General features: G+C 43.4%; 1 protein-coding gene across 1 annotated transcript; it reads left to right on the top strand.

Moving 5' to 3' along the window:
• Nucleotides 1–10,813: 10,813 nt before the first annotated feature.
• Nucleotides 10,814–24,276, top strand: LOC310683121 (serine protease inhibitor A3M-like; the record flags this gene model as incomplete). Its single annotated transcript, XM_083452672.1, has 4 exons — nucleotides 10,814–11,393; nucleotides 12,371–12,641; nucleotides 14,053–14,203; nucleotides 24,205–24,276. 4 exons carry the CDS (start codon nucleotides 10,814–10,816, stop codon nucleotides 24,274–24,276), a joined length of 1,074 nt encoding a protein of 357 aa, XP_083308798.1.
• Between the last annotated feature and the right edge of the window lie 721 nt (nucleotides 24,277–24,997).

Below are 24,997 nucleotides of genomic sequence, written 5' to 3'. Positions count from 1 at the left end.
CTGCAGCGCTGGCAGTTGGGTGCCACTTAAATATATAGCATGCATGAAAAGATACTTAGATTTAATTTACTATGCTTGGGCTGTCACTATCTGTGATGCGTGCCTCCTCCCTCCGTTGCTGCACTTAGCAGAGACACTCTCGAGGCCAGCCGCCATAAATTCCTTTCTTTATTGCTTTCCGACAAGATTACATGCAGAATAAACAAAGCGACCCATCTCTCACGAGGCGTTGCTCTAACTACTTTCTCTTTTCCCTCTCCCGCGAGACCAACAGAGCCAACGGCCCAGCCCCTTCCGTCTTTCCCTGTGACGTGGATCCCCCTCTCTCTGAAGCACCCCTTCCTCCCCAGACTCACTGCTCTCTTCTCTGTCCTCTGAGGACTCACTGCTGATCAGTGGAGACCTCTCTCTGTACCCTCTGATTCTCTCCTCCCTTGCTGCCTGCAGCTCCCTGACACTATCACACCTTCTAAAACAAATCAAATGCTGATGTGATACATGGAAATCTATTAAAGCATTTTGTGTTTCTTTCTGCAGCAGAAAACGCATAACCCAAAAGATGCATGCTAACCAGTGTGCGGTGCATATCATCCCTAAGATCGCAGTCTTGAAAAACATGTTATTAATTGGATGAAAGGAGTATGATCTTGACAGCAGCATCTCAGTCACTGTATGACAAGTTTGTAGATCAGAGGAAGGACAGCAGTGCCATCAAATATTCCCTGTTCCTCTATGCCAGGGAAGATGAACCTTAGGCCATGGGGCTGAATGTAAGCCTCTGAGATCCTTTCTATTTGGTTCTTGGGACTCTCCCAAGGTCACACTCTCTCTGAAGCCACACCCCCTACCAGATCTCCTTTGTACCTACCTTTAATGGTTTGGACTGGCTGGAATGTGCCCTTATATGTCTTATAAGGTATTTTTCTTCCTTTGTTGGAGGATAAAGAGAGGACCGCTCACCTTTTCCAGTGGGTGGCATTGCGGCTGGGCATCCAGGACCCAATAGTGCTCCAGCGTGGGGGCAGAGTTCGGCACCCCCTTCATGCGTATCCCTGGCCACATTGTCAGAGTTGGGTGGGGCCATGCCCAGCTGGTCCTGTTGGGCAATCAGCACTGGTGATGGGCAGGAGATTCACCCATGCCCCAGACACACCACGGTTAAAAGTGGGGTACAAACTAGCCTACTGTACAAAGACAAACCTTGCATTCATTTCTCTACCCACTTTCGTCTCTGGCCCTGTGCCCTCCACCACTGAGAGAACCCCAAAGGGGATTCAACCCTTGGGAGATAAAGTTTCCCCACCTTTGTTTTATGGCTCTCGAAGTATGCCATCTGGTAATTGGTCTAATATATTTAATCTCCACTTGCACACCATGAGCTATAGCTTCTTCTTTCAAGCTAAGCCATTGGGGTGGGGGCAGAAGCAAACAAACAACCCTCCAAGCTTAGGTCATCAGTCCACTGGCTGGTTCCCTCCTTGCTCCCCTACAGGACCCCAACAATCTAGTTTCCCCTCTAGAGAAATTATAAAAAATTGTGCCACAGCTGATATGAAACTTTGAGCATGCAAACTAAAACAGAGAAGCAAGAAACTAACGCACACATGCAGTGGGGTGGGGTGGGAACAATGGGACTCCAAGAGACATTAGGACAAACAAAATGAGAGAAAACAAATGGAATGAAGGATGAATGATTAAAATACATAGGTGTTTGTTGTAGGTGGGTGGATTGGAAGCGAGGATGGTCAGGCAGAAAAGGAGAACCCCATACCCCATTCTGCCACACACACCCCATGCCTACATTCTCCCAGAAGATAAAAGTGGTGGTTTGTTATGCCTTGGCCTTTTTCTGGGTTTTCCTGAAAGTGACTAGCTTTTCTTCCTGCTTGACGATCCACACCTTGGCAGCCCTGAATCTCTCTGGGCCATCCAACTCGACAGGTGGTGATCTAAGACTCGCTCAGTGGCTCTGGACACAGTTGATTTTTCCTCTGGGTAAAGGCTCCATTTCAGTGGTAGCATATCTGCTTTGAACACAGAACATTTCTGAAGCTCTCCTTATCAAGAGAAAGGACATGTGAGGTGTTCTTTAGAAGTTGAAGCTGGTTGTCTCAAGTTATTTATTATCTAAATAATGGCTTCTATTGTTTGATTTTCTGATCAACAAGCCAAACAAAAAGGATTGTTTTGGGAGCAATTTATATAAACTGCCTTGCAAATACATAAATGTGCCCTGGCTCCTTGCGTAGCATGGAAAAATTGTGTGATTTCATGTTACTGAGTCAGATTGCACAATTAACAAGGAGTGTAGAGGAAGATCAGGGAGTGTCCAGTCTACTGAGCTGACTATTTCCCCCCAACAATTCATTGCTGCCCTTTTTCTTTTCTAAGAAACAAAACCACTGACTAAGGAAATGCCCAGGGCTATAGAGGGGAACAGGTGAAGCAGGTGAAACACTTCATTTTGACAGGACAGGTCTAGCTTTTAATCACAGTGAATTATGTTAGCAGTGCATTCCAATCCCAATGATTTGCAGGAAGGGCTTTAAAGTAAACATGGATTAGGGTTGCTAGAGCGGGGCCCAAGTGGATGTGTTATTGGTTTGGCCGAATTCTTTCCCAATTATTCTTTTTCCTAATAACTGATTAAGAATTATAGCTTTCTCATTTATTCTTCATGAGGGATACTTACAATGAAGGCAAAAATCTCCTAGTACAATGTTGTTCCCAACCTCAAGTGGGGATGAATTTGCCACACCCCAACTCCTCTGAGAAGACGACTCAGAATGATTTTGTCCTGGCGAGAAGTTGGGGAAGGGTCAGGTAGGCTATCAGGCCAACCCATCATATTGTAAGAACTGAACCAAAGACCCTGCATTGTTACTAATGGAGCTTCTCAGTCCAGAGGTATAACCCTGTCTGAAGGTTCAAAGAAACAATTGCAGCTTTACAGACACTTCTGCAATTGCTAAATAACCTCCTTCTTGGTCAAGGTTCTCCAGGCAATACCAAACATAAAACAATGCCCACAGCTCTGTTTACAACGTTGTTCTGGCTCTGTGGTGGGAAGACTGTAGGGCTCATTGATGTCATGGGATACAGACCAGTTTCCCTTTTATGTTCTGGCCGCCACCTTCAATTGTCAGTAAAAGTCATCAAGAGATGAGTACATAGTTTTTCTGCAAGTGCTCAGTCATGGTGCTCTCCCACTGAACTATTGATGCACTCTCTTAAAGGTGATAAAGATGGGGAAATGGAGTTAGACAAGTTAGTCATGCCACTTCCTGCTTCTCAGAAGCACCTGCCATATCTGTCCTATAGATAAGAAAGCCTCCAGGGACCTTTTTTATGCAAAGCAGATGCTCTATCACTGAGCTAGAGCCCTACTGCAAAGAAATTACTGTCAAAACTAATGCAAGCTCATAAAAGTTAGAGAGAGGGAAAACGGGGGTTAGACTATGGCTATACCAGGTCCAGCTTCTCAGAAGCATCTCCCAACACTTCCAATCTCCCAAAATCTTCAGGAACCACGTAGCAATTGGGTGCTTTTGGTAACACACATGTTAAGATCAGGAACACCTATCAGTTTTAAAGGTCACTTGAAAATGTTGCAGATGTGTGGGAGGCTTCTACTCCCATTCACTTGAATGCAGGTAAACTCCAGAGGTGTGATTGGGGACCCTGATTAACCGGGATCCCTGAGAGTTCTACTCATGTTCAAGCAAATGCTAGTAGACTTTCTCCATGCAACCAAAAGAAATATAGCTTTAGATCTAAGGCTTCCATATAGAGTTCTTACATTCCCAGATGGCCTGCAACTACCCACATCCTCCTTCTAATGCTCTGTGACTTACAGTGCACTACAGTGTCAACCATTCCCAGGTGGCTCAGCTGTCATAAACCCCACCACCACAGCTCTTACTGTCAGAAAGTTCTTCCTGATGTTTAGTCAGAATCTCCTCTCTTGTAAGTCGAATCCATTGAATCGAGTCCAACCCTCCCGGGCAGGAGAAAACATGCTTGAAGAGTTTGGATTTGATATCCCGCTTTATCAGTACCCGAAGGAGTCTGAAAGCAGCTAACATTCTCCCTTCCCTTCCTCCCCCACAAGAAACACTCAGAGAAGTGTGACTGGCCCAAGGTCACCCAGCAGCTGCATGTGGAGGAGCGGAGATGCGAACCCAGCTCACCAGATTACGAGTCTACCACTCTTAACCACTACACCACACTTGCACCATCTTCCATATAACAGCCCTTTAGAGCATGGGTAGGCAAACTAAGGCCTGGGGGCTAAATCTGGCCCAATCACCTTTTAAATCTGGCCCCCAGACAGTCCGGGAATCAGCATGTTTTTACATGAGTAGAATGTGTCCTTTTATTTAAGATGCATCTCTGGGTTATTTGTGGGGCCTGCCTGGTGTTTTTACATGAGTAGAATGTATGCTTTTATTTAAAATCATCATCATCAATCTTTATTACGGTCCAGAGACCCAACAAATCATTACAAAGCAATGCACAATTCAGACAGCCTACCTCCAGGTTAAACAAGCATTTTGTTCAGACTTAAAGATAGGGATCATTGGTTCTTGCAAGCACCGATAAAAACTTTGCCACTGCTAATGTTCTAGCGTTTGTCCGGTCTTCCAATAGGAACCCGACATAGTGAGCCTCTGATTTTCCCGGGAAATGCATCACTGGGTTATTTGTGGTGCATTTCCCCCCTCAAAATATAGAGCAGCCCTCCACAAGGTCTGAGGGACAGTGGACCGGCCCCCTGCTGAAAAAGTTGGCTGACCCCTGCTTTAGAGATTTGAATATGACTATGATATCTCCTCTTTCCCAGGCTAAACATAGTTACTTCAATCGTTCCTCATGAGGCTTGGTTTACCTCCTCTGCACCCATTCCAGCTTATCAATACCCTTCCTAAATTGTGGTGCCCAGAACTAGCCATAGTATTCCCGGTGTGGTCAGAATAAAGCAGTACTGTGACTTCTCTTGTCCTGGACACTATAGTTCTGTTGATGCAGCCTAGAATAGCATTAGCTTTTTTTTGCCACTGCATCACACTGTTGACTCATGTTTAGCTTGTGGTCTCATTCATTATAGGATCAAAAAGGGCTAGATAATCTTAAAAAAATAAAAATAAAAATCCATTGCTAGCACTTTACAAGTTCTCAGTTGCGCCACTAGGGTATGCCCTAGTGGAATTTTTTGCAAATTTCTTCAGTGAGGGGTCTTAAAAATACGTTTTGGGCATAAGGAATTCAAATCTGCTATTATTGTTGTGACTGGACAACATTTAGCTTGGTAAATCCTACTGGTTAGGATGGTGGTAGTAGTAGCATTGCCCGACAAGTAATTTTTAACACACCGATGAAAAGTGTAAAAGAAGCAAATGCAGATATAGCACAACATTAGTTGTGTGTGTAGTTGTGTAATTGTAATATGCAATTCAATATAAAGCATGTAGCGTATATAAGAATAACAATAATATAATTATTAATATATAATATAACTGCAAGTACTTGGGAATCATTTTTCATGATTTTTATGGAATTTGACACACATTTTTTTCACAAAAATTAAAGGAGACATTTTTTTAATTCCACAAAAACGTTAAAAAGCAGTTATTTACCAAGCAAAACTATATTACTTTAACCAGTCTTTTGAATTCCCAAATCATCTTGCACCCCTCACCCATTTTCGGAATTTGAAAATTAAAAATTCAACACGCCCTATCATGGAATGCCAAGTTTTGGTGGCAAGAACTCTGACCAAGGCAATAAAGTATTCCATGATTTATCACCAATATTGTTCTTCCTGCCTAATTTTCTGCTAGTTTATATCATCAATTGCAGTAATCTCACTTTCCTTGACATCCTCTTTTCCCTCTGTATGTTTTCCATAAATATCTCCAAATCCTGTCCTATCCCTCAGTGCTGGTTTCAACAAGAGTATACTCAAATTCTTATTCTTCAGTTGCTTTCTGGGTACATAGGTATTTCAGGAAGAACCCTTCTTGCTTTGCTTGTTCCTTACTTTTTCTTGCCTTTCATTTGCAATGCTGAGCTCCAGGTGGTTGTTTCTTTTAGCAGCCATAGCTCATTCGAAAAAATGAATACAGTTTCTAAAGAAGATTAAGATGTGCCTGTAAGATTTATAATTAAGTGCATTCTCTCTCTCTCTCTCTCTCTCTCTCTCTCTCTCTCTCTCTCTGTGTGTGTGTGTGTGTGTGTGTGTATGTAACCTCCAATCAACTCTATGGTATACCTATTTCATATACAGTGGTACCTTGGTTCCTGAACAGCTTAGTTGAAGAACAAATCGCCTCCAGAACGCAGCAAACCTGGAAGTATTTTTTAAAGAAATCTTTAGAAGAACTTGTTCCTCTTTAACTAATGCTCTGCTGGGCTTGAGGAGGAAATGATGGAAATCTCTGTTTCCTGCCCGTTGACCTTCCTTTGGTTAAAGCCACGTCTTGACAAAAGCTGGCACAATGTGGCAATCTTATCCTTCAGTAAGCAGCACAGCAAAGATGGAAAATAAAACATTATTGCTGCCAGCTGCTGAAACAACCTGATAGGAGAATGTTCTGCCCAAGTCAATTTTACTTTGAGATATTTTCAGATAGTTGTCATCACTTTTATCCATTATTAATGGAACAATGGTGTAACATACATGAGTATTTGCTGACCCTGGGTGAAACAGACACCCACAGACGTGCTCCCTACAAAATGATCTTTAGTTGGAGTCAAAATTAGCATGTGTCCATCTGATTCCTACAAACGGTATATCCACACAGAGGAAAAAGATGGAATTTGTTAGAAAACATAAAAGTAATTTTAACAGTGAAGCCCATCGGTGTACATGTACAGCACTGGAGAGATGGCAACTGTGAAACAACATCCCTGAAATCAACGCTCGCCTTATCTTCTACAATTGGGGAAGACAAACATACAAGATCCTGGTTTCCCCCCCTGAGATATTACACTTGATAATCGGTCATATTATATACAGGAATGACTTTGGCCACATAGAAATCAACAGTTTTTTTTCTTTTCAAGAAAGTTCTGATCTTAGGCTGGCAGGTTCTTTGATATTTGAACATAAAGTACCATATAAGGTCCAATTTAAAGAATTTCCTATGGAAGCTTTAGAACTCAAGCTAGTTTACAATTGGTTTTATACTGAACTGAAAGTTGAAAGCATTGCATTAACAGAAGGGCTATGGTAAGCCGCTTTAAGCATGGTTTGAACTGTGCAAAGGTGGGATACAAATACAACTATGCATGTAGGTAGGTAGGTAGGTAGGTAAAGGTAAAGGACCCCTGCACGATTAAGTCCAGTCAAAGGTGACTATGGGGTGCGGCACTTATCCCGCTTTCAGGCTGAGGGAGCTGCTGCTTGTCCACAGACAAGCTGTGGTCATGTGGCCATCCTGACTAAACCACTTCTGGAGTAATGGAACACTGGGATGAGTGCCAGAGCACACATAAATTCTATTTACCTTCCTGCTGCAGCTGCAGTAGTGGAGCAAGCCGATTGGGTGCCTGGGGTGGCGTGTGCGCCCTGTGCCCAGGGGCGGGGCCAGTCACCAGTGGGGGTGGGGCCAGCCAGGGCACGATGCTCCGGAGGGCCTCCAAGGAGTCTGCCTGCCTCCTCCCACTCAGCCACCCTACAGCCACCCTACAGGTGGGCTGACTGTTTGGGGCAGCATGGAGCCTGCTGGCGCCCAAGCCACCACATCACTCCAAGGAGAGACGTGTGGCTCGGGCGCGTTGCAGGCCCAGAGGTGAGGGCCGCCTGCCATTCTGTCACCCCTTCAGTGGTGATACCCGGGGTGGCCGCCACACACCACACCACCTTCCTCCACCCCCACGTAGTGGAACCTAGCTAGGTTGGCAGGAGCTGCTAGCTTGGCAGGAGCTAAAACAGAGCAATGGAATCTCACCCCGTTGTGTGGATTTGAACTGCCAACCGTCCAATCAGCAAGCCCAAGAGGCTCAGTGGTTTAAACCACAGTGCCACTCGCGCCCATATATGTATGTATGTAACTAAGCACATCCTCCCTTTAATCATGCTTGCACCCCAGGGAAGTCACTTCAGTGCTGCTAACACAGCGGTTTGACTTTGCCCCCTGAGGCACACTCCATTGTCTCACGAGACATATGGATACCAACAACAACAATCCACTCTACACTCCACTGACAAAACTCCCCATACTCTGGGGGCAGAGCTGTCATAAGTCCCACTATTAAACTACAGCTCACTAGAACTGGATGCAGTTCAGTAGCTTGGCCACCACATATTAGTGTTCTTCAAACCATGAAGTCGTGATCTTATCGGCTGGCGCAGCATCAGATACAAACCAGGTAGGTGTCCTTACCCAATTGGCTGCTGCAGCAGCAGGTAGAAGCAAGCCAGGGTTATAAATGGAAGGTAACCTAAGGAGAAGAGAGCTTACTCTACAAGCAAGAGGGAAGAGCAAACATCTCAGCCCAAAGGAGCAAGTGTCAAAGTAATAAGCGTCACTACTGGACGTTTGAGGGGGGGACCTAGGTATGTATAAAAAGGATCTGAAAAGTAATTGTTCATAATACACCATCCAAAAAGGACTGGGTGAAAATGTTGATGATTTTCTAAATCATCAGTAGAACCAGACAATGAAAGTAGAACTAGACAATGAAAGTGCAGGGAAAAGCAGGAGGAGGTACGTGGTGCAGAGACAACTAGCTGAATGTGTGTGAGTGGGGAGAGGTACAAGTTAACATCAGGCCACCAGCCCCCTTGCAGAAGTGGCTGTCTCTAAAAGGTGGCATTTAACATCAGGGCCTGGTGAAGCTGCCTGAGTGGCTGAAGCAGCTCAGGAACTCCCCAAACTAGGACTCCTTGCATTGGTTTTGAGGAAGACAGAATATAAGGCAAGCCGGTTGTGGATGATGGGCTACATCACTGGCAAGGATGATGAACTTGTGGGAACCCCAGCTGATGAAGTGTTAATTCATCACAATTTATTTATTTTAGCAATGCAAATGGACCAATCAGGGCACAGTAAGGCCGCTGTCTGCTAAGATCCAAATACTGTGAGAATTGGAAACCCAGCAGCTGATTCCTAGGGGTGGGAAGTGCTTCATGTGATTCTAGCAGGGTAGCTGGAGGAGCCATAAACTTGGAATTTTTGGAAAAGAGGTAAAAACGAACTCCACTGTATGTACAATTGCACACACCACATATGTAGCTAGTAGGAGAATTCAACATAGTTTTAACAAACAACTTAGAAGCATTCAAAGGTAAAAGGTAAAGGTACCCCTACCCGTACTGGCCAGTCTTGACAGACTCTAGGGTTGTGCGCCCATCTCACTCAAGAGGCCGGGGGCCAGCACTGTCCGGAGACACTTCCGGGTCATGTGGCCAGCGTGACAAGCTGCATCTGGCGAGCCAGAGCCGCACACGGAAACGCCGTTTACCTTCCCGCTAGTAAGCGGTCCCTATTTATCTACTTGTACCCGAGAGTGCTTTCGAACTGCTAGGTTGGCAGGTGCTGGGACCGAGCAACGGGAGCGCACCCCGCCGTGGGGATTCGAACCACCGACCTTTTGATCGGCAGGCCCTAGTCGCTGAGGCTTTTACCCACAGCGCCACCCGCGTCCCAGAAGCATTCAAGAATAGTAGCTATTTCTACACCCTACATGGGCCCCACTAATTTTGACTCATACCAACTGATTTCTTTGTTAAATCTAGACTATAACATCTTTATGGCCATTCTGGTCGATGGATTAAAAACGTTTATTGGCAGCTATATATACCTAGAACAAACTGATTTTGTTCCAGGGCAAAGAATGACTGATCCAATAAGAAAATCATCAAACATTCTTCATTTTAGTTTTTACTAAAAGCAAATCAAAAATAAAACTGAAATATACTCGGAGTCCTGTAGTGACTTCATGCTTTTTATTGCAGCTTGTAAAACAGTGATTGAATTGCTCCCCAAATCTCAGGGTTTAATATACATCATTTACACAATGAGTCCTGATTCTGCTTCCCTCCTGGAGCCTGGTTGATCTTTTCCTGCAGGCCAATCAGTTGTTGCATTCTAGGATCCTACTTGCCTATTTTTCTAGGATCCAAGCTTAGTACATAACAAAAACACTTTAGCAAGTCTCTCACTTGGAATTTTTTAAAGCACTTAATTGTGTAGAACCAAATTATTTAGTGGAAGTAGTTAAGAAATTTGAATTTGGCTCCAAATTATTATAAATTCTGAAAGGCATATATGATAGAGATTCATATATCCTTCTGTATACAAAGTAAATTACATGTGGTTACCACTATCTGCCTGCTCCATATGTGAAAATTCACTTATCCAAGCATAAGGAATTATGCCCAAACCTTGCTATGCACTATGCAGATTCAGATATCTAAACAGGTAAATTTTCCCCGGTTCCTTACTTCTTTGTTCTTTGCTATCTGGTAGCAATCATTTCAGGAAGAAACCTTGGGGAGAATGGAGAGCGGGATTGGACAAATCCCTGATTAGAAAAGTTCCCAAAGGAAATAATGAAAACTGTCAACTTGTTATATGCAAACACTCACCTAACAAATGATTTCGAGGGAATGCATTGTGGGACCTGTATGTATTTCTGCTACATAGTTCTGTAGAACTATGCCACAAGCAACACATGAGGATGACTCATTCCCAGTAAATTTTGCTTTTGACCAAAATGAATTATTCGAGTATATTTCCATAGGAGACTGCTAATACATTCTGTATGGTGGTGTTTATGTTTTCTTTTTAGTGAATCTCAAATTGCAATGAAACCAACCATCCTCCTCTCCTTGTTACTGATTGTCCTTCAAGTCCACAATGGTTATGGAGGTAAAGGTTCAGTTCAAGAAACGCTTGTTTCCAGCATTGATGACTTTGCTTTTAAATTCTCCAGACAAGTAGCTTCACTCCAGGGTGGCAAAAATATCTTCTTCTCTCCTATGAGTATCTCCATGGCATTTTCAATGATTGGCATGGGTGCTAAATCAAACACCCAAAAGCAAATCTACAAAGGACTTGGATTGGAGAAAATTGACGCAAGCATGATACATAAAGGATTTCAAGAGTTCCTCAAGGTGCTGACCAGTTCAAATCGTCAAGGCGTGGTGAACATGGGGAACGGCTTGTACCTAGCTAAGGGCATCAAAATAGCCACTAGGTACAATAAGGATCTCCAAAGTTTCTACAAATCTGAGATCTTTGCTGTTAACTTCAAAGACAATGTAGTGGCTGAAAAGCAGATAAATGATTTTGTGAAGGCCAACACTAAAGGAAAAATACGCGAAGTAGTAAGAGGCTTAGATCCAAACACCATGATGGTTCTTGTGAACTATATCTACTTCAAAGGTATGTTGAAGAAAGATAAGTAATCAATATTTAAGGCTACGAATTGTTCCATTGTTGTTGTTGTTGTTGTTGTTGTTGTTGTTGTTGTTGTTGTTGTTGTTGTTATTATTATTATTATTTTTCCCCACCCATCTGGCTGGGTTGCAAGGAGTATACCTTCAAAACAAAGGAAGCTTTGCTAACTAAAGCACATAACTTTGTCATCATTGCCTGCCAAGTTACCAGTTGCTAAGGGGTGGCTTGAAAACTGTTGAACGTCCCAAAATATGTAGCATTCAATGCAGCATTAGAAAAGGACACGGGATGAGGCTGAGATGGCTAACCTGCAGGCTTCCAAATGTTTTTGGGCTACATCTTCCACCATCCCTAACCATTGGGCACACTGGCTGACACTGATGGTGGTGAACTCGAGCAACATCCAGAGGGCACCAAGGTCCCTGCCCCTGGATTTTTATCTACCAGACAGGAAGCAGCTCCCCTTGACTCAGTCCACATTTGGGCTCATGAGACCCCACTATTCCCATTTCTTCTCTCCCTTGCTATCTTCTGAAACAGGGGTCAGCAAACTTTTTCAGCAGGAGGCCGGTCCACTGTTCCTCAGACCTTGTGGGGGGCTGGACTATATTTTGAAGGGGGGGGGAATGAACAAATTCCTATGCCCCACAAATAATCCAGAGATGCATTTTAAATAAAAGCACACATTCTACTCATGTAAAAACACCAGGCAGGCCACACAAATAACCCAGAGATGCGTTTTAAATAAAAAGAAACATTCTACTCATGTAAAAACTACGCTGACCATCTGCGGGCTGGATTTAGAAGGTGATTGGGCATGTTCTGAAACACCAATAGCATGTTGACTTACCTGTGGCAATCTTTCTCCTTTGTCTGCACTCTCCTGATTCAACACACTGCTTTCATACACATAGCTGAAGGTTAATTCTCAAATAGGCAACTAACTCTTCCTTTTTTCTAAGATGAGTGGGAAAATCCATTCATTCCTCAATATACCAAAAAAGGAGATTTTTTTGTTGATGACAAGACAACTGTGAAAGTCAACATGATGAAGAAAACTGACTATTTCAGACATGTACGTGATGAACATCTTTCCTGCTGGGTCATTGAACTTCCTTACAAAGGAGGTGCTGTTGCCTGGTTCATTCTGCCAGACAAAGGCAAACTGAAGAAAGTTGAGCATGGTTTGAAAGGGGAAACTTTGTCCAAATGGAGAAAATCTTTAGAAACAGGGTAAGCCTTTTCTCTGCTGTTTCTATATGTCCCTGTAGTAATTAGTATTTATTAATGCATGGAATAAAGGCATATGTTTTTAAATCAAGGAGGACATGTGTGCAAAGGACTCTGCCAACACATCAACAGAAGAGCCAAGAAACTAACTGTGGTGAAAACAATTATGTTTATTTAATATGACCCTTTAGAGGACCTGCAAAACAAATTATACTTAGCCTAAGCAAAATGTGGTGTATGAAGACAAGTTCCCTAAAATCGTGTCACTCCTGACAGCAGGGCATCTTTACAGGTGATACTCAGTGATGTAGATAAAATAATTGGAAGGGATACTTCCTTCTTTCTCTAAGTTCCCTGGTGAGCTTGACAAGTGCAGAGTAGCCCTACTGGACCTGCCCCCCTTGCCCCCAAATGTGTATGCCAAGCCTAAAGTTCATTTCCAGTGACCCAGTACAAGTCTGAATAAGGTGACCAAAGGTTGCCCTTAACCCAATACTGCCTCAGTTATTTACTCCTTTCCTTTCCAGCCCAGACTAACAGCCAATTAAAGCAATTAAGCATTGCCACTACAAACAAATGACTCCCAGTAGTATGAAAGAGGCCAAAAAAAGAGAGAGAGGTTTCTTGGGGCCAGTTAGGGGCTATTGTGGGAATGATAAGGACCCTCCCTCTAGTGCTAGGATTTGCCTACCTAATGTTTCAAGATGCTGTAGGAGTCATGAACACTCATCGCCATCCTATTTTCCTTCACTGGGTCAGCAGGAAAAGACGCTTGTAAGATTCTCTTACCTGCAATGAAGCTTAGAACTTTGTGCTCTGCTCTCCAAGTACAAGATTAATTTGGTTAGCAGTATATGCTCATCGTATTCCTGTGGGATTTAGTAAGCTATTCTCCTCCCACTCTTGACAGCAGCAAAGAAACACAGAACACAATCAGAACTGATATACTCAGTGGTGTTGCATGTTTTGTTTGCATGCATGTGGGACCAGGGGCTGGGTGTGAAACCCAGCACACCAGCCCAACCCTTGATGCTGCCACCACTGAGTGGGTATGGGGTGTGGAGGGTTCATGGGGCCACGTTGCACCACCTGCCCACTTGCCCACACAGGGCCAGGCCCCCCCCCCATGCTACCATTCAGCGAGAAGACTTGCAGCATGGCAGCAAGACCCTCCAGTGTCAGGCAGGGTAGAGGTGCCTGCAAGCTGACATCTGGTTCACGCCCCTGCCAAATCATGCGCCTGGGGCTTCAGTCCCTGGCCCTCCCCACACGACGCCTCTGGATACACCCGAAAACAAACTGCAAAATGCTTCCCTTTAAGTACCCGTATATGTAGACCTGAAGCCATAAATGCTGCATATTTCTAAACAAAGTTTCTTATCGCCTAACTTTTAATGTTTTGATTCTTGTTCAGAACGCAATTTTTTCTGTCCATCCCCAAATTATCAATGGCTACATCCTACGATCTCAAAGATTTGTTGCCTGGGCTGGGCATTTCCGAAGTCTTTACTCCCAGCGCTGACCTGACTGGAATTACTGGAGGTGGCAAGTTGAAGATTGACAAAGTACGTATGTAAATGTGGTCAGTTTGGGTATTTCATGGTATGTGATTGGACTTTTTACAAGATTAAGTAGGTGATGGAAGGCACTCCATACCACTGAGGCCACCTGAGCCTCAAGGGACAGCAATGGATCCAGAAATGCCCCCAAACTGCATACCCACTCCTTCAAAGGGGGTGTTACCCCATCAAGAGCAGGCAACCTCCCATCCATCCAATCTAGGGGACCACCCACTAGGCTCTGGAGACAAGGATTGAACTGCAGTGCCCCAACCCCAAACTCCTTGAAATGCCTCAGAAGGATACTGTGGTCAACAGTATCAAAAGCTGCCAAGAGATCAAGGAGACTGAGCAGTGTCACATTCCCCATCCCATCTCTCTCTTGATAAATATCAACAACAAGGGCAACCAAATCAGTTTCAGTGCCATGACATGGCCTGAAGCCAGACAGGAATTGCTCCAAGTAATTAGCTTCCTCCAAGGATGCCTGAAACTTGACCACCACCATCTCTAAAGTACTTGTCCAGAAAGGGGATCTTCTTCTTCTTTGGTGATCACTCGTAGCCGAGTAAGATTGTCTCCCAAGAACATGGTATTAATGGTGAGTCCATATGTGACTGTGGAGGCCAGTTCTGGATCGGCATATACAGGTGGGGACATAGGTTTCTGGGTGGGAGTTGATCACGGTGATCAACTTAGCACAAGATCAACTCTTAGCATGTTTCTCCCTTGCGTCCTGAGTTTGAGTGTCTTCAAAGCCCATGACACCTTTGGTAAAGGCTGTTCTCCAATTGGGGCGTTCATAGGCCAGTGTTTCCCAATTGTCGGTGTTTATACTGCATTTTTTTAGATTTGCCTTGAGAGAGTCTTTAAATCTATTTTGTTGACCATCAGCTTTAGGCTTTCCATTTTTAAGTTCGGAATAGAGTAGAAAGGAGATATTTGCCACTGGACAATAGTGGTTTAACACTTCTGGGTGCAGGGAGATTGTCTTAAGGAAAGAGTGTACTATCCCTTCCTTCAAGGCAGATGGTACCTTTTCTCCTTCCAATGAAGCATTAATCATTCCTGGTACCCACCCAGATGGGATGCGGGTGGCGCTGTGGGTTAAACCACAGAGCCTAGAGCTTGCTGATCAGGTCGGCGGTTCGAATCCCCACGACTGGGTGAGCTCCTGTTGCTCGGTCCCAGCTCCTGCCAACCTAGCAGTTTGAAAGCATGAAGTGCAAGTAGATAAATAGGTACCACTCTGGCAGGAAGGTAAACGGCGTTTCTGTGCGCTGCTCTGGTCATGTGGCCCCATGTATGCTGTATGCCAGCTCCCTTGGCCAATAAAGCGAGATGAGCGCCGCAACCCCAGAGTCGTCTGCGACTGAACCTAATGGTCAGGGGTCCCTTTACCCACTGAGACGAACATCTGGGCCACTTCAAATAAAGTGGAAAATTTGTTATATCCTGCCTTTATTCCATTGAGCGCAATGTGTCACTCATGTCTCTCCACCACAAACCTACATCAGGTTGCTTTAGCTCAGCATTGTATTCCTATATCCAACACACATACATCCCGTACCCATGGGGAAGAACAGTGATTGGAGAAGTACTGGGAGACCATCCTTTGAATGAGGATAGGGGGAGTATACATGTGTCTTCCGTTTCATCTGTGATGTGTTGGAGGCTGTGATGGTTTCCAGTAAAATACCTATTTTCCCTCCTGTGCAGGCTTCTCACAAGGCTCTTCTGGATATAAATGAAAGGGGCACCGAGGCAGCCGCCGCCACCTTTATGAGCTCTATGGTTGGAGCTGCTCCTGGGCCCCCTCCCGTTAGTTTGGTCTTTGACAGGCCATACTTTTTTTTCTTAATGGCATCAGTTGATGGGCCCATGCTTTTCATGGGGAAAACAGTAAACCCAGCTCATCCATGAACATAAGGGGACCATTCTGAGGCTTCCAATGGCCAGCTTTCTTAGTGACAAAAGAGCCCCCCCCCTTGTTCTACAGACGCTGTGGAATCAGCCCAATATCAAAACCAGCAGTTGATTTTATAGGATGATTATGCCACTGACTACAAACTAAATGTAAAATAAAGTTGCTTGTAAAACACTGCTTCTTGGAAGTAGGTGAAATTCATGTGCCTCATTTCAAATGTGTGACATGTTTCCTGCCCCGAAAAAGAACTTAGCAGAGTGCAAAATCCTACGCAAATGTCAACATGTTAAAAATGAAGGTTTTTAGATAAAGAGGGGAATGGCCCGAATGGCTCTGTTTTCGAACGTTTCGGCTCCTGAACACCGAAAATCTGGACGTAAATGCTCAGGTTTTCGAACGTTTTTCGGAAGCCGAATGTCTGATGTGGCCTCCGCTTGAATGAAGGACCAACCAACCAATCGGAAGCCACGCTTCGGTTGTCAAATGTTATGGAAGCTGAACGGGTTTCTAGAACAAATTACGTTTGGCAACCAAAGTTTGACTGTAATGACACTCAAAGTACTGGCTGTGGTACTGACATAAAACATCCTAGCCAGCAGCTGGAAATTGTAGCAAAAACTTTATTCCAGCTGTTCCCCTTTATACTCTTGAAATTTCCACATACTGTAGAGACTTCACTGTGCCTGTTTTAACACTTCACCATCTCCCTTACTGGAAGGGAGACACTCACAATCTTTTCTTAGAACCAACCTGTCTGCTTTTGTCAATTGGGCATTGAAGCAGTTGAGCCCATAATACTGTACAGCTCATATTACAAACCTCAATCCTGGCATTACCTGCACATGGGGCATCATTCCCCAGAGATGTGGAGCCTGGATAACAGGGGTGGAGGCAGAGTTAAACTCCTCCCGGTAGATTCGCAGGAGGTCTTGTGGGGTGCTACCTTTCATAAGGATCCCGTGAGATCCATCAAGGGCCTGGGCTGGGTCTTAAAAGGTTCATCGTGAGGGCTCAAATACCAGGAACAAAACTTTGAGGTCATGGTGGATTGTTCCATGCAGATTTAAAATATCCTCGGAGTCCTGTAGTGATTTCATGCTCTTTATTGCAGCTTGTAAAACAGTGATGAATTGCCCCCCAAACCTCAGGTTTTTATATACATTATTTACACCATGAGTACCGTTTGATTGGCCAATTCTGCTTCCCTCCTGGAGCCTGATTGGTCTTTTCCTGCAGGCCAATCAGTTGTTGCATTCTATGATCCTACCAGCCTAACAGGCTGATTAACTTCTTCCTGGAGCCTGATTGGTCTTTTCCTGCAAGTCAATCAGTTGTTGCATTCTAGGATCCTACTTGCCTATTGTTCTAGGATCCAAGATTAGTACAGAACAAGATTTCTACCTATTGTGTGACTGCTGTGGAAAAGGGAAATTCCATGCATGCTTTAGGATTCCTACACAGCTTGTGACAAACATTGGTTCTCAGTTTACAGCTGCAGATTTTGAGCAGTTCCAGAGTATGACTTTGAACACATTACTTCCAGCCCACAATATCCACACTATCCTAAACTAGGGACTACAGGCTATAGCCCAGCAGAACTCTTGATGAGCACACAACTTAGGACAACTGTTTCTGCCTTGAAATTAAATTCGCACCAACATGGCTTAATATAAGGAAAGTTGCAAGAGTGGGACAGAAGGACTAAAGAATCCTACATATACTTTTATAATAATCACTATTCTGCTAGTGCACTATCTGACTTCAATCCAGGAGACCCTGTTCGGGCAAAATTGGACAATGAAAAAAGATGGAAGACTCAAACCAATGTGAAGAAGTACTTGTCACCCAGTTCCTATGCCATCAAGACCAATTGAGGAGAATTCATTAGAAATCATGGATATCTACAGTTAATGCCAAAGACTACACAAAGAGAAGAAGAGATCCCCTGTTACCCTTAGACCAGGGCCTCAAGCTGTTGTTGGACTACAACTCCCATCATTCCTAGCTAGCAGGACGAATGGTCAGAGATCATGGAAGTTGTAGTCCAACAACAGCTGGGGACACAAGTTTGGGAAACCCTGTGTTAGGCTCAGCATCAGGAGATCTACCTGTTGAAACACAGAGGGATAGATAAACAAACTATTCAACAGCCAAATGTTTTACACATTAATTCTTTCTGAGGTCTATCAATAACCAGCCATATGATTTATTTCTATAGTAGAATTTATATAGTACAGCCTGCAAGTAATTGGAGGGAGGAGATGTAATGTAGAATTAACTAAAATAATTCCTTCCAGTAGCACCTTAGAGACCAACTAAGTTTGTTATTGGTATGAGCTTTAGTGTGCATGCATCTGCAGAAGTGTGCCCATTCATCTGTTAAACTAAAAGTAATCTGCTATCTGATTGGATTTATTTTGCAGTAAAGAGATTAAGCTGGACAGTTAACTAAGTGATTGGCATATTGTTGTTGTTTAGTCGTTTAGTTGTGTCCGACTCTTTGTGACCCCATGAACCAGAGCACGCCAGGCACTTCTGTCTTCCACTGCCTCCCGCAGTTTGGTCAGACTCATGTTTGTAGCTTCGAGAACACTGTCCAACCATCTTGTCCTCTGTCGTGCCCTTCTTCTTGTGCCCTCAATCTTTCCCAACATCAGGGTCTTTTCCAGGGAGTCTTCTCTTCTCATGAGGTGGCTAAAGTATTGGAGCCTCAGCTTCAGGATCTGTCCTTCCAGTGAGCACTCTGGGCTGATTTCCTTCAGAATGGAGTGGTTTGATCTTCTTGCAGTCCATGGGACTCTCAAGAGTCTCCTCCAGCACCATAGTTCAAAAGCATCAATTCTTTGGCGATTAGCCTTCTGTATGGTCCAGCTCTCACTTCTATACATCACTCCTGGGAAAACCATGGCTTTAACTATACGGACCTTTGTTGGCAAGGTTTGCCAACAACAAACTTAGGTACATTAATTTCAATGGGTTTACTCAGAGTATGGGATTGATACAAACAATGACCAGGAAGTGCATGGATAGGTGCCAAGTGTGTTCAAATTTATAACCCTATTCTTTATTTCTTTCCTGTTGTTCCATATTATTCTAAAGTGGTGTTTCAAGCTGCGGTGCTAAATCCAGTTTACCTTGGCATGTTGTCTATGCTTTTATACATTTACAAGCAAAATTAAACAAGTAGCTTCAGTATATTTGTTGATGATTCCTCAGAACAACCAAAGGAATGCTGCTCCCTCACTTGAGTGGGGGTGAATTTGCCATGCCCAGAATCCAGTCTTTTCATTGGAGTGCCCACCTTCCGTTCCTGCATGGTATGAGGTTTAGTTAGTTGCCTATTTGGGAGCTGAGGAGGAATATTTGGCTTCAGGACTCCTTTTCCCCCCTCTACAGAACTTCATATGTTTGGGACTAATTGGCTGCAGTTGCATTTTATTAATTGGCTGTTAGTCAGGGCAGGAAAGACAACTCAAGAGACAGTGGGGTAGATAACCGAGGCAGTACAGTGGTACCTCAGGTTAAGTACTTAATTTGTTCCAGAAGTCTGTTCTTAACTTGAAACTGTTCTTAACCTGATGCACCACTTTAGCCAATGGGGCCTCCTGCTGCCGCTGCGCCGCCAGAGCATGATTTCTGTTCTTATCCTGAAGCAAAGTTCTTAACCTGAAGCACTATTTCTGGGTTAGCAGTGTCTGTAACCTGAAGCGTATGTAACTGTACTGGGTGAAGGGAAATCTTGGTTCATCTTGAGGACTGGAGAAATACCAACTAAAGAACAATGGCAAGAGAAGTTGATGAACTATGCAGAACTGGCAAAAATGACAGATAGACTAAGAGAAAAAGACAACAGAGACTTCGAAAAAGATTGGGAACCATTCATATTATATTTGCAGAAACAAAGAAAGTCAGTAGACTTGATGGCAGGATTTAAATAAGCATTCACATTATTAGCATTAGAAAATGTTTAGAAGATAGGGAAATATGATGGTGTATTTCCTGTTATTTTTATGTCTTTAGGCTTGAAGTTACGTAATTAATAATTTTTTCTGTTAAGAGATAGCAAAGGGGGTGAAAATAGAGACAAACCAGAAGCGGAAGTTGGGGAAAGCCTTGGAGGGGAGGGAGGGAGGAATATATAGTAAATGTTAAGAATTTGAGATGTATGTAATGAATGAAAAAGAAAAATGAATATATATTTTTTTTAAAAAGAAAGAAAGAAGGGAAACCTTGGTCCACCTTATGCCATCTTTCATTGAGTCACTGGATGTGTACTTGAGGCTTGGCATGCGTGTGAGGTGAGCACCAAGCCCACTGGGGCACTGGGTGCTTCTCAAGTCACATGGCCAAGGTGCTCGGAACGAGGAGGAAGAATTCCTTCCGAACCTTTGTTCCAAGGCCACAAGCACTGCCTGTAAATATGCACAGAAGAATGGAGTGACTGGGTTCTGCCTGTCTCAAAGAACTTCCAATCTGGACAGTCTTTTGATTGGCTGCTTTATTACCCCAGGGTAAAAAAGGTGGGCCACATTATCTACCTGGCCTGGGCCTCTGCCTGGCTCCGCAAGGCTCTGGGGAGGGAGAGAGAGAAGCTGACTGGCTCCTCAGAGCAAGAACTTTTGCCTCCTTCCCCACCCCTTAAACTCCCCCCTCCCATGTCCAGTTAGCCACCTCCTTCCACACACACACACCTTTTGCGTGCTCCTCTTCCCTCCAATGACAATGGGTAGATCACTGCCAATTTTTTATACTGCGTAGATGGCAGCCAATTTGAAGTTGGATATGCCTGTTCTAGTGCAATAGTGCTGTTTCTCTATTAAGCAACAATTTGGCAGAGCTGTGGAGGAGGCAAGAGAGGGCATTGGGAAATTTAATATGTCCATTTTTCTCCCATTTTATTGTACTCAAACAGCTCCCCTTTCCATTCCTCAGGTACTAGGTGTACTCATGGTACTAGGTGTTGCAATCAACATCAAGTGTCCTTTTCTACGTGGTGCATTAAAACATATATTTAATATAAGAACTTCCATCATATATGTATGTAGATTGGGACCTTAGTATACATCTGTTTACATCTGTTTTCCTCTCAATGTAGCTCTTCAAATGAACCTCAGTTTCTGCAGTTGTTTAAATGAATATTCTAAATTGTAAAAAATAAAATTTCATAAAAATTATATTAAAAATGAAATAGAGACATGTTTTAAAATTATCTTTATTGTACACACAGTTTGCTGTCGGTGTCATAGTTGTCCTTAAAAACAACTACTGGTTATGACGCTTTCTTCTATCAAAGACAGGGGGAAAGTCCTCTTTCATCACTAAGATGGCTGGTAATTGGAAGCTTCTGAATGGTCCACCTAATGTTCATTTTTGAGCAGGGTTCACTACTTTCCCAAAGAAAAGCATGGGTCCATCATTTGGTGCCAATATGGTGAGAAAGAATGGCTTCTCAAATGTGAGTTCAATAGGAAAGGAGAGGCGTGCAGATCTAAAACCCATCTGTATAGTGGTCACTGCTGCTGCCTCACTACCTTCTTCATGTATATCCAGGACAGCCTCGTGAGTAGCCTGCACAGGAAGGAAGGAAGATATATTTTTGGAAACCATCACAGCCTGCAACATATCACAGATGAAAAGTGAAACACATTTATAATCCTCCTATCCTCATTCCAAGAATCATTTCCCAGTGCTTCCCCCACCATCAAAACACAAACAAGGAAATAAACACACAAACACACAGAGTGAAAAAAACACCCAAAACAAAAATGCACACAAGCACTAAGCCGATTTGAAGCCTCGATCTGTGGAAACACTCCAGTCTTTTCATTGGAGTGCCCACCTTCCGTCCCTGCATGGTATGGGGTTTAGTTAGTTGCCTATTTGGGAGCTCAGGAGGAATATTTGGCTTCAGGACTCCTTTTCCCCCCTCTACAGAACTTCATATGTTTGGGACTAATTGGTTAGGCTGCAGTTGCATTTTATTAATTGGCTGTTAGTCAGGGCAGGAAAGAAAACTCAAGAGACAGTGGGGCAGATAACCGAGGCAGTACTGGGTGAAGGGAAATCTTGATCCATCTTGAGGACTGGAGAAATACCAACTAAAGAACAATGGCAAGAGAAGTTGATGAACTATGCAGAACTGGCAAAAATGACAGATAGACTAAGAGAAAAAGACAACAGAGACTTCGAAAAAGATTGGGAACCTTTCATATTATTTTTGCAGAAACAAAGAAAGTCAGTAGACTTGATGGCAGGATTTAAATAAGCATTCACATTATTAGCATTAGAAAATGTTTAGAAGATAGTGAAATATGATGGTGTATTTCCTGTTATTTTTATGTCTTTAGGCTTGAAGTTACGTAATTAATAGTTTTTTCTGTTAAGAGATAGCAAAGGGGGTGAAAATAGAAACAAACCAGAAGCGGAAGTTGGGGGAAGCCTTGGAGGGGAGGGAGGGAGGAATATATAGTAAATGTTAAGAATTTGAGATGTATGTAATGAATGAAAAAGAAAAAATAATTTAATTTTTTTTTTTTTTAAAAAAAGAAGGGAAACCTTGGTCCACCTTATGCCATCTTTCATTGAGTCACTGGATGTGTACTTGAGGCTTGGCATGCATGTGAGGTGAGCACCAAGTCCACTGGGCCACTGGGTGCTTCTCAAGTCACATGGCCAAGGTGCTCGGAACGAGGAGGAAGAATTCCTTCCGAACCTTTGTTCCAAGGCCACAAGCACTGCCTGTAAATATGCACAGAAGAATGGAGTGAGTGGGTTCTGCCTGTCTCAAAGAACTTCCAGTCTGGACTGTCTTTTGATTAGCTGCTTTATTTTTATTTTCTCCACAACACTGGGTCCCGAGTTGTCTTTCAGATGTGTTGGAACTTAGTGCAGCATTTCCCTAACCCAAGCGAAATTCTCACATGCAATGCAATTAAGTCTGTGTGCATGCAGTTGCCACCAGTAAAGGTCCCAGAATAATTCATAGACTCATAGAATGGTAGAGTTAGAAGGGGCATAAAGGGGCATCTAGGCCAACCCCCTGCAATGCAGGAATCTCAACTAAAACATCCATGACAGGTGGCCATCCAACCTCTGCTTAAGATGCTCCAAGGAAGTCCATTCCAGTATAATATCCAGATCAAAGGAGGTGCTGGACTCTCATACCTTCGAGGCTTTTAAGCAGAGGTTGGATGGCCATCAATCATGGATGCTTTGGCTGAGATTCCTGCATTGCAGGGGGTTGGACTAGATGACCCTAGGGCTCCCTTACAACCCTACAGTTCTACAATTCTACGACCCTCCTTGTTTTTATGATTGCAGGTAGTTTTCAAACTATTTTTAATGTTGTGTTTCAATGTTGTAACTCACCCTGGCACCTTAGAGTGAAGAATGGGAACTAACTAACTAACTAAATAAATAAAATTATTCTGAATGGGTCATCTCTGAGTGGTACTAACATGGCCTACAACCCTATGTACTTGGTTACTATGGCAAGGAGGCAAAGAGTCTCCTGATAAGGAATGATCAGGCACAGTCTTCTTGCTACAGAGACTGCAAGAGAAGGTGGAAAGGTCCAGGGGCTGATTCTGAATGCTTCGAAGTAAATTTGTCAGTTACTTTTAAAAGCCTGATCTCATACCATAAAATACCCAAAGCATGATATTTACACACGTACTTTGTTAATCTTCAGGTCGCTCCTTCCAGTAATTCCAGATAGATCAGCATTGTCGCTAAACACATCAGTAATGCCCAGCCTAGACAGCACATCGTTGAGATTATAGGATGCAGACATCGAGAATTTTGGAAGGGACAGACGAATTTCTTCCCTAAACGAGAATCAGAACATTAAACCATCAGCGATGAAGAGTTTTATAACACTCAGCAACAAACTGCATTTGCAGTGTCAGATCTTCATACCCTTAAAGGGAGGCATTTTACAGTTTTAAAACAGATGCCTTCATTCCATACTAACTACTACAGAGGCATTTAGAAACAGCAGAGAAAAGCCTTACCCCCTTTTTAAAGATGTTCTCCATTTGGACAAAGTTTCCTCCCCCATAGCACCCTCCACTTCCTTCAGTTTGCCTTCAGCAGGCAGAATGAACCAGGCAGCAGCACCTCCTTTGTGAGGAAGTTCAACTACCCAGCATGACAGAGCTTCATCGTGGAAATATCTGTAATGCTCAGTTTTTTCCATCATGTCAACTTTCACAGTTTTTCCTTTGTCAAGCTCTTCTAAGAAATTCATGAATTATGCCAAATGTTTTTAAATATCAAGCCGACATTTTCCCTGCTAACATTTAGAAGAAGAGTTTGGATTGGATATCCTGCTTTATCATTACCTGAAGGAGTCTCAAAGTAGCTAACATTCTCCTTTCCCTTCCTCCCCCACAACATACACTCTGTGAGGTGAGAGGGGCTGAGAGACTTCAAGAAGTGTGACTAACCCAAGGTCACCCAGAAGCTGCATGTGGAGGAGCAGGGAAGTGAACCCGGTTCACCAGATTACGAGACTACCGCTCTTAACCACTAACACTGGCTCTAGAATTGTGCAGAAGCTGAGGTTCATATGAAGAGCTACATTGAGAGGAAAACAGATGTAAACAGATGTATACTAGGGTCTCAATCTACATACATATGTGAGGGGTGTTCTTATATGAAATATATGTTTTAATTTACTATGTAGAACAGGACACTTAATGTTGTTTGCAACACATAGTACCATGAGTACACATACCCTGTTTCCCCGACAATAAGACAGTGTCTTATACTAATTTTTGCTCCTAAAGATGCGCTAGGTCTTATTTTCCGGGGATGTCTTATTTTTCCATGAAGAAGAATACGGTACACATTTATTGTCTAATTGTGAGTCA

Source organism: Podarcis tiliguerta (genome assembly GCF_965153285.1).
Source record: "Podarcis tiliguerta genome assembly, chromosome: 1".
Classification (NCBI taxonomy): domain Eukaryota; kingdom Metazoa; phylum Chordata; class Lepidosauria; order Squamata; family Lacertidae; genus Podarcis; species Podarcis tiliguerta.
This window is presented reverse-complemented; position numbering and strand designations above follow the sequence as displayed.